The 10,585-nt window shown below is 41.9% G+C and overlaps 1 protein-coding gene across 5 annotated transcripts in view; it reads right to left on the bottom strand.

Annotated features, from left to right (window-relative positions):
- Positions 1-10,585, bottom strand: part of Nsd3 (nuclear receptor binding SET domain protein 3) — a 116,409-nt gene that overhangs the window by 66,246 nt on the left and 39,578 nt on the right. For all 5 annotated transcript variants that reach the window (XM_028768280.1, XM_028768282.1, XM_028768281.1 and 2 more), the window contains exons 3-4: positions 4,051-4,122; positions 2,781-2,943 (exon numbers count right to left, since the gene is read on the bottom strand). In XM_028768280.1, coding sequence (XP_028624113.1) covers positions 2,781-2,943; positions 4,051-4,122 — 235 coding nt within the window. The remainder of the gene's footprint in view (positions 1-2,780; positions 2,944-4,050; positions 4,123-10,585) is intronic.

Genomic DNA, 10,585 nt, shown 5'->3' with positions numbered 1-10,585 from the left:
GAAGAAAGACTTCAAACAATACCAAATTCGATATACATAATACAACCACCTTATACAGTCCCCCGCAAAAAAAAAAAAAAAACTAAACAAATCACAGCGTTGATTTTCTTCATTCCTACTCCACATCTACTCTCTCAGACTTTAATCAGCAAGCACATGGTGCCAAGAAGAAAGACTTTAAACAATACTAACTACTATACTTTGGCAGATTCTTGTCTATAGCCAGTATCACCAGTAGAGTGAAACCCACAAATCTGACTTCTAGATACTTTTTTCTTCTCATTGATAATGAACAGGTATCAAGAAGGAAGTTTAATGTCAAAAAACAAAGAAAAAAATTGTCACAGGTAATGAAGAATTCAACAGATGACAAAAATGTGTTCACAAAGCAAGTACCCAGAAGTAAATTATAAGTCAAAATGTCTTTGAACTTAGTAAATCACTTCCAGGTGTGAGAATCTTAGGAATCTACTACACATCATGCTTGGACAAAGTACACACAGAATATAACCCTTTCTTAGCTTCTAGCACTCCTAAAGTAAGGTTATCTATTATAACTAGATCCAAGGTATGCCTTTATGTCCTACCAAATACATAAAGCTTTCCAAGGATACTTACAGAGTCATGACTGAATCAGAAGAGAATAAAAAGCTCTGTGTGAAATTTGATATGATGAAAAGTACTTGTTTGGGTGAAAATGATTCCCATAGGAATCCATAGTGAACTTATGTTCACCCAAGTTAGGCATGGTGAAATAAATCTGTAATTCCTGAGCTCAGGATGAGGAAGCAGAAGGGTAATGATCTTGGGAACAGTCAGAACTATATAGAATGAGACCATGTATCAAAACAAAATAAAACAAAACACAGCATAGCTCAAAAAAGCCCTAGTCTATGCATTAAACCCATATAAAATATCTAATCACTTACTAATATGCTTTGTTTTTAAATGAAGTATGAAAGCCAAAGATTCGTGTCTTTGAGATAAGGAAGCATAAAAACAATTATGAACAAATCTAGGAGAAAGGTGTGGTGGCTCAGATCTGTAATCAAAGCTGCTTAGAAGACTGAAGTGAGAATATCACAAGTTCAAGGCCAGCCTGAGCTCAAAATTCCAAGTTATAGTCCATCTCGGCAGAGCGGCAGAGCGGCAGAGCGGCAGAGCGGCAGAGCGGCAGAGCGGCAGAGCGGCAGAGTGGCAGGCTTTGGAGAACTGCTCACTTTACAGTCACAGGCAGGAGCGGAAAGTAATGAAGTAATAGGTGCTACTGCTCAGGCTGCAGTCTCCAGTTTTGTTTTAGTTTTGTTTGTTTATTTATTTATTTATTTATTTGCATATTTAATTTACTTTTGAGACAGGGTCTTGCTATGAGACAGCTCTGGCAGGCCTGGAAGTTACTAGAGATATCCGCTTACATCTGCTTCCATAGTGCTGGGATTAAAAGCATGCACCCCATCACACCCTGCTTTGATATTTTTTAAAACAAACAAACCAAAAAACCATTCATTCATTGGGTAGTGGGCAGCACAGCGGTCAGAGGCATCTTTTCCAGAGAGCTGGTTCTCTCCTTTAGGACCATATGTGGTCCTGAGTTCTAACTCAGGTCAGCAGGCTTGCTAGTACCCACTGAGCCACATCGCTGGCTGGCTTTCTCCATTCTCTCCCACAGTGTGGATTCGATGTCCAGGAACTGAACTACACACATCTCCTCCCACCTCTACTAACATGACTGAGATCATCCATCAGGTACTATCAGAGGGTCAGCTCCCACGTGACCCCCAACATTTTTTTCCTTAAATAAATTAATGAAAAGGTCTGTGGATGAAGCGGCAGGAGAGATGCCTCAGTAGTTAAGGGTTCACAATGCTCTTACGGAGAGATATCCAGTGTGGCTCTCCTCACCCACATCAGACAGCTCTCACCTGCCTGTAACTCCAGCTCCAAGAGCTCTAATGTACCCAACCTTCTGGCCTCTGTGGGGACAGAGTGCACATATCCCAACACGTAATTTAAAATTAAAAGAAAAATGTTTAAAAAACAAAACCAGCGGGGGGTTATTAAAACTTGGTAGTAGAATGCTCACCTACTGTGTGCAGTGCCCCCATTTTAACCCCTAGTTTTGGGGGAAACAGTTATTGAGGGTTGAGAGACGGCTTGTTACTACTCTTCAGGAGCACACAAGTTTGATTCCCAGCACCCACATCAAGCAGCTCAAAGTCACTTGTAACTGCTGAGGATCTAATGTCTCTCTCTGGCCTCCGAGGCATCAGCACATACAAACATGAACATTACACACACACACACACACACACACACACACACACACACCTCTCAGGAAGTTATTCTAAGAGCTAGGTGTGGTGAAACATGCAGTGCTCAGCACCCAGAAGGTAGAGGCAGGTATCTATGAGTTCCAGGCCAGCCTGAACTATGAAGCTAGTTCCAGACTAGCCAGGGCTACATAGTCAGATAATAAAGACATTAGCTATAGAAATTCTCTGCCAGTTTAAAATGACCATAATTATTTCATTTGTCATTAAAAACTGAGAAAACCCTGAGGAACAGAGGCAGGAAGATTGTTGCATGGTCAAGGTCAACCTTGGCTACATTAAGACCCTGTATCAAGAACACATCACAAGAAGAAACAAAAATCTGATAAAGATTCACATTTTTATGCTAAATAATATATATGTATATTCTTACATTCACATACAACATAGAATGTTCACTTTGCTTTATTGCAAACTTGTTACTTAATATCTATTTATTACTTTTCTTACCTCTTGTGTTAATTTTGGTATGGACCTCAAGCTGGGGATCACTTGAAACCATACAAGGCCACCAAGGATAGGTTCCCACCTTGGACCAAACAAGATCACCAACCTGGAACTTAACGCCAGTGGACGTTTCTGTTGTTGGAACAGAAGACAGTATTGGCTGAACCTACAGGAAAAGGTCACAAAACTCCATCAGAAAAGAATGAAGGAGAAAGAAGGAAGGAACCTACAGAAAAAATGTCACAAAACTCCATCAGAAGAGAAAGAAAGAGGGGAGGAGAGAAGAAGAGAGGGAGGATAAAGAGAAGGAGGAAAGAGGAAGGGAGGTGGGAAGGAGAGAACTATGTATAAAGTACATTCTAAGTGCTCATGGGCTAGGGAGATGGCTCAGTGAGTAAGGTGCTTGTCACTCAAGCACAAGGCGCTGAGTTAGAATCCTCAGGGCCCACATCAAGCAGGTGAGCTAGCACATATCTGTAATCCAGTGTTCCTATGGAGATGGGAGGTGGAGAAAGAACATTCTCCAGAAGCTCATGGGCCAGTCAACCTGGCAAACACAGGGGCAAACAACAAAGAAACCATTTCCACAACAAGGTGGAAGGACACACAGAGTTGTCTGTCCTCTGACCTCCAAGCTGTGAGCTACAGCATACACATACCCATACTCACACACATCAACACACACAGTGCTTACAATGTAAAAATTATCTTCAATTATACTCTTGTCTGGTATTGGCTATCTATAGGTAGAAAAAAAAAAAAAAGAGGGAAAAATAGTAAGCCCATCCTACCACAGTAAGGACCACTGGTTTCCACTGCCAATAAAGCATCCTAGGAGCTCAGTGAAAACAGAGGATCACGGTTTTAAAAGAACAATCATTTATAGAAAACACCTAGTCCTAAAAAGTGCACAGAATTTTTCAGTGCACTCTCTTTTTTGACATACATATGGGCATGGAGCGGTAATGGCGGACTACTAACAATCAGCCGCAATGCTGCTACCTCTTTTTGTTCTTTGAAGATTTATTTATTTATTTTACTCTAAGCGCATGGATATTTTTCCGGCATATGAGCAAAATATGCATGTGTGTTCAATGCCTCCAGAGGTCAGAAGAATGTCAGATGTCCTGGAACTCGAGCTAACATTTGACTGCTGGGAACTGAACCTGGGTCCTCTGGAAGAGCAACCAGTGCTCATAATCACTAAGCCACCTCTCCAGCCCCACCACCGTCTGACACCATACCTGGTCACAGCATTCAACAAGTCACTCACCGGGACGGCCTCTTTGAGCACTGGCTCTTCTCTTGGCTTTTCTGGTGCAGTGTCCACCCTCTCATTTGGTCTCTAGGCAGAAAAATGTAGGGGAAAGAATAAAGACACAGTAAACCTAAGACAGGAAACTGAGCATCGAAGACCGTAAAGGAGTACACTACTGACAGGAAGATGCTTTACTGAGTGCATGGCACTGCAGGATAACACCTGTCCACTCCACACCACAGTTAGAACTCATCTTACTTTATCACCTAAACAGCATTGTTCTAAGCTAAAGTTCTTAAAATTTTATTTCTTCTCCACCTACCCGACCTGTTACTCTGATGTGTGTGCAGAGGTCAGAGGATCTTTATGTAGGTTCCAGGCACTGAACACAGGTAAGTAAGCTTCCTCAGAAAGCACCTTTACTCACTGAGATTTCCTCAGCCATTTTCTTTTTTTATCAGACTGAAGAAAAAATAGGACACTGAAACAGCTCATAAGCTATAACCTGGAATTGTTCTGGAAAGTACTTTGGCAATGTGTATGGAGAGCCTTAAATTTTCAGGTTTTTGTCCAGGAAATTTTCTAAAATTGTTTCTGAAAAGGCATTGAGAAGAAAAATAAGTGAGAAGATATGCAAACCAGAAGACAGTGTAGCTGGGGCTGGAGATGGCTCAGCAGTTAAGAGCACCTGTTCAGTTCCTAGCACCTACACCTGGAGGCTTGCAACTGTGGTAACTCCAGCTCCAAGGCCTCTAACCTTGGATGGCCCTCACGTGCACGTTCCCAGATAGATACAAACACACATAAGCATAATTAAATAAATTAATAAATCTTCTTTAATATATAGTTATGTAAAAATAAAATTAAACATAAAGGCAATATGTATGTATGTGTGTATATATGTATATATGTGTGTGTATGCATGTATGTGTGTATGTATATATGTGCATATATGCATGTGAAATGAAAGCAAAAGATGGGTATTTGTCTGAAGGGGACCAGGAATACAGGGGTGGGGGTGTCAGAAAAGGGTGGTGCTTATGAAACTATAAGTGAGGAATGACATGAAAATGTCATAATGCAACCTATTATTTTGTACATTAAATAAATATTAATTTAAAATAAAGAAATCTAAAATTTCAAAGTATAAACTATCAAATTACTTTTTCAATCATGAGCCCCAGAAATACATTTCTTTTTAAAGTGAACTTTCAATGACTGGAGAGATGGCTCTTTGGTTAAAAGCACTGGCTACTCTTGCAGAGAACCTGGGCTCGGTTCCCAGAACCCACATGGAGGCTCACAAGCATCCACAACTCCAGTTTCAGGGGATGCAATTTTTTATGACTTCCAGAAGCACAAGGCATGCACATGGTACACAGATATACTTGCAGGCAAAACACTAATACACATAAAAAGTTAAATACATAAATAATTTTTTGAAATAGTGACTTTGTGGCTAGCAGGATGGTAAAGGTTCCTGCCACCAAGCCTGACAACCTGAGTCCATCCCTGGAGCCACACGGTGGAGGACAGAGACTTGACTCTTCAAACTGTTCCCCGACTCCCACTTGTGCACCCTGGCATATACATTCGTACCACAGCACAAGCAAACAAACAGGTAATTTCAAAAGTAAATGTGTAAGTTGGGTCCAGTGCCATGGACTTGTAACACCAGATACTTGAGAGCTAAGGCAGGAGGATAGCTTGAGCTGAGACCAGCCAGAGTAACAGAATTTTTCTCTTAAAAGAAAAACATGGGGGAGAGGAAAGTAGTATAAAACTGACTACCAAAAGCTGTACTCCAACCGTCCCCCCATGTACACACGTACTGATATCAATAAGGAAGACATTTTACAGGCAGGTTAGGTGATATAGTTACAGCAGAGTGCTTGCCAGAGCGTGTGTGAGGTGCTGGGTTCATTTCCTACAAGCTCAAAGAAAACAGAATTTCTATAAGGCAATCTGGAACTAACTGCTGAAAGTAAAATATGTTTACTGTTTAATTCAACAATTATATTTTAGGAACTAATCAGACAGAAACATCAAAAAATAAAAAATTTAACCAGAGAGATGGTAATTATAGTATCATTTCAGAGCACATCTATCAACCTCTTCAAACTTTTTATATTAAAAAAAAACGTGTACCTTGAAAAGATTTGATACGACTTAAGAAAACGTATAATAGTAATTATCTGTTTTGACAATGAGATTATAGAAATGCTAAAAGAAAATCTATACTTTTGTATTATTTGCATTTTATGCAAAAAGCAAATTTTCTTGGGAGACAGGAACAGGCCACCCAGAGCTAATGAGACTCTGCCTTAAAACAAAAAAACAAATAAAGGAAATAATTTCTATAAAGGAAAAGGTCTGTTTGTTTACTTAATTCTTTTGGTCTCTCTGTGTAGCTCTGCTGTCCTGGAATTCTGTGGACCAGGCTGGCCTCAATCTCACAGAGATCCCTCTGCCTCTGCCTTCCAAGTGCTAAGATTAAAGGTGTATACTACCACATCTGTTAAAGTTTTGTTTTTGTTTTAATTTCTTTCTGGAGAATAAAATTCAGATGAATTAAATATGGCCATATACCTATGTGTGGCTCTGACCTGGAGGCTCTGACCTGGAGGCCTCTCTAAAAAGGAACTCAGAACCTGAGAATAAAAGGAAGAGGCACTGGCTTAGTAAAAAGTACAGAAAGAATACAACAGCAAGAAGGAATAACAGGCAGGTGGAGTAATTTGAACAGTCAGCTCCCATAGGCTGGGTAAACCTTCTGAGAAGGGTTAAGGAAGAGTGGTCTTGTTGGAGGAAGTGTGATACTGGGGTAGGCTTTGAGGTTTTCAAAAGCCTATGCCAAGCCCCGTGTCTGTCTGTCTGTCTGTCTGTCTGTCTATCTGTCTGTCTCCCTCTCCCTCCCCCCTCCTTTCTTCCCTCCCCCCCCTCCCCCTCTCTCCCCCTACTGCCTGCTGATCAGGAAGGAAAGCTCTCAGCTACTTCCCCAGCACCATCTTGTCTGCTTCCTGCCACAATGATCTTGAACTAACCCTCTAAAAAGTATAAGCAAGCCCCCAGTTAAATGCTTTCCTCTCTAAGAGTTGCCTTGGTCATGGTTGTCTCTTCACAGAAATAGAATAGTAACTAAGACAGTATGTTTGAGGTTTCCAAGGTCAAAAGGCAGATGTCTTAAGGTCATGTCCATTGGGACTGGGAGAGATGGATCAGTGGTTAAGAGCACTGGATGCTCTTCCAGGGTTTGATGCACAGCACCCATATGGCAGTTGACAAGTGTCTGCAATTGCATTCCAAGAGCTTCAACTCTCTTTTCTGATCTCTGCAGGCACCAGCCATATACGTAGTGCAGACACAGATGTAAGCAAGACAGCTATGCACATTAATGGAACTGACTAATTTATTTTTAATAAAAGGTCACACCTACTGACCCACTGCCAAAGGAAGAGAAAAAGCTCATGAGAATGGAAGAGCCGGCTAGATTGCAAGGGCCTTGGAAGCCATAAAAAAGTATTTATATTTCGTCTTAAGGGCAATGAAAAGCCACTAAAGAGGCCTAGGTAGACAATAAGTCATTTTTGTTTAAAAGATGCTGTTGGCTGCCATGTGGAGAGAATTCTGAAAGGAAGCAGGAGGAAGCAGAACTTCCTTAAATTAAGTAGAACTTGCTTAACTCGAGCACTGCAGTAACCCAGGCACAACTAGCTTTGTTAGAGGCGTCTGTGGTGCTTCCAGGAGCACATGCAACAGGTAAAAAGAGGACAGGCGGAGCACACCTTTAACCAGCACTCAGCAGGCAGAGGCAGGCTACAGAAAAACCCTGTCTCAAAAACAAACAAGCACGCAAACAAGAACCCTTCTCATGTCTATACCCAACCCTCTCATAGGGAGGGCTTCTCTACGGAGTCCAGGATGACTTGGAGCAAAGGATCCTCCTTTTCCTACCTGCTGAGTTTCCAAGTCTCTTCTGAGTATCCAGGTCTCAGAGGCAGCTGGATGACATACAAGAAGCCTGCTGTAGTAAGAACTTATTTCAAATCTAGGTATGTCTGCTTGGCCCTTTTTAGATTAAAAACAAGATTTGCTTCTACATCTTCCTATTCGGATGCCTTGTCTTTAAAAAGGGGGGGGGCTGTTTTTTGGGGTTTTTTGTTTGTTTGTTTGTTTGTTTTGTTTTTTGAGACAGGGTTTCTCTGTGTAGGTCTGGCTGTCCTAGAACTTGTTCTGTACACCAGACTGGCCTCAAAATTAGAGATCCGACTGTCTCTGCCTCCTGAGTGCTGGGGTTAAAGGTGTGTACCACCACGACCTGACTCAATGTCAAAATTACTTATAAAGATTTTAAAATTTCAGTCATTTTCAAAGGAAAGAGATGGAAAGAGAAAGAAAGCCGAAGATTTACTCTAAATTCCCTTATTCCATGAAAAACTGCCACATGTGACAGATGTGCTAACCTGGAAACAAAACAGAAAGCCAGCAGGCATTTAGAGCTCTCTGGGCTCGTAAGGTGAATCCCGTCAATGTGAGCTACAGCATCATAGACGTAAGTAAGAGAAGCTGTACAGCAGTGGTACTGGGGCAAGCCTCAGTGCCAGTGTTCAAGGCCAAGAAGAAGGGGAGCTGCAACCATTCGAGAGCAGAGCAGCCTGGAACACACAGACAGATGCTGTCTTAGGGAAGGAGGGAATGGGAAGAGAGAGAGCAGAGCGGCCTGGAACACACAGACGGTGTCTTAGGGGAGGCAGGAAGGGGAAGAGAGATAGGCTTTTGTGGAGAAATGGCCAATAAGAGTCAATGCAGGGTTAGAGGGAGGGCTCCACAGTTAAAGGCGCTTACGCTCTGGCAGAGAACCTGAGTTCAGCAACCATAGGATGGCAAAACACCTGCTGTACCTTAACTCTAGTTCCAGACAACCCAATACCCTCTTCTGGATTTCTTGGGTGTTGTGTGCACATGGTACAGACATACATGCAGGCAAAATATTCACATGTAAAATAAAAATAAATTTTTTTAAGTCAAAGCCAGATATGGCGACACAGTTTCCTGCAGACCAGCCTGATCTACATAATGAGTTAAAGTACAACCAGGGAGAACTGTCTCAAAAAATAATGAAGTCAAATGCTCAGAATCAAGAAAAATAAGGATTTAGAGAATGCCATCAGATAGCTTCCGAGTATGGAATCCCATCCTCCTCCAACTGTGAGACTCCTCTCACACACTCTCCAACCCCGCTGTCACTGTGACAGGAGAGCACCAAGCAGACGGAGAGCTGTGGGTTGGCTCCTCTACGCTTCATTCACCCTCGTTTTAAATTTGTGAGATTATGAGTTTTTACTGCCTTTAAAATATTTGCAGTTGATCCTACATGGGAAAATCTATTTTCCAAGAAAAAAAAATCACAGTGAAATTTCTTCTTTCTTTTTAATTATTTGAAAAAAATAATAGAAAGCAAGCAAAATTCACCCCTGATCTAATAGCTCCGTTTCTAGCTGCACCCTCAAATAGAAAGCAGTCTCCCAGACAGAGGTCTACAGCTGTGTCCGTATCAATAGCATTCCAAGTAGCTGAGACATGGGATCAACACACATACAGTACAAATACATAAATACATAACAAAGGAAAATATGCAAATTCTGGTAGACTGTAAGCTCTTAACAACATTAGCTAAAGAATTCTCAAAGAGATAAGCAAAATCATATTCTCCAAAAGAACAAAAATACTAATGTTCACAGGCCAGCATAGCAGTTCTCAGAAACTAAGCTCAAAGCCAATTCAGATGTGAATTTTTGTGATTCTCCAAAGCCATGTGTACCCATGTCTCTTCACAACGTCTAGGCAAGAAATGTATCAGTGGGGCTGGGAATGCTGCTCAGTGGTACAGCGCGTGCCTACCTGTGCAAGGCTAAACAAGTGCTACAGTGAGTGTGTCTGCAGTGCACAACTAACTTCTACCCTCCCTGACTCACTTACTCAACAGAAAGTCAACATAAGACACTATGGAAGCTAGTTCTGTGTGGGGTATTTGCTAGATGACATTAAGAACTCATGAGGACACTGGGGACATGGCTCAGTAGCTAAGAGCATTTGCTGCTATCCTAGAGAATCCAGTTCAGTTCCCAACACCCACAGCAAAAGGCTCACAACAGACTCTAACTCTAACTCCGGGGGATCCAAGACCCTCTTCTGGCCTCCATGGATACCTGCATGCACATGCCTGAACATACATGAGAACCCAAGAGGGGACTGGCAAAGATAAAGGCACTTGCTGACAAGCCTGACAACCTGAGTTCAATTCCTGGGACCTCTACACATGCAGTATGGCATGAATGTGAGCGCATACACCACACATGTAGTATGGCATGCATGTGAGCACATACACCACACATGCAGTATGGTATGCATGTGAGCACATACACCACACATGCAGTATGGCACACATGTGACCGCATACACCACACATGCAGTATGGCACGCATGTGAACGCATACACCAAAATGCAGTATGGCATGCATGTGAGCACATACACCACACATGCAGTATG

The sequence above is a fragment of the Grammomys surdaster genome, unplaced genomic scaffold, assembly GCF_004785775.1.
Source record: "Grammomys surdaster isolate TR1022 unplaced genomic scaffold, NIH_TR_1.0 185, whole genome shotgun sequence".
NCBI classification, from domain to species: domain Eukaryota; kingdom Metazoa; phylum Chordata; class Mammalia; order Rodentia; family Muridae; genus Grammomys; species Grammomys surdaster.
This window is presented reverse-complemented; position numbering and strand designations above follow the sequence as displayed.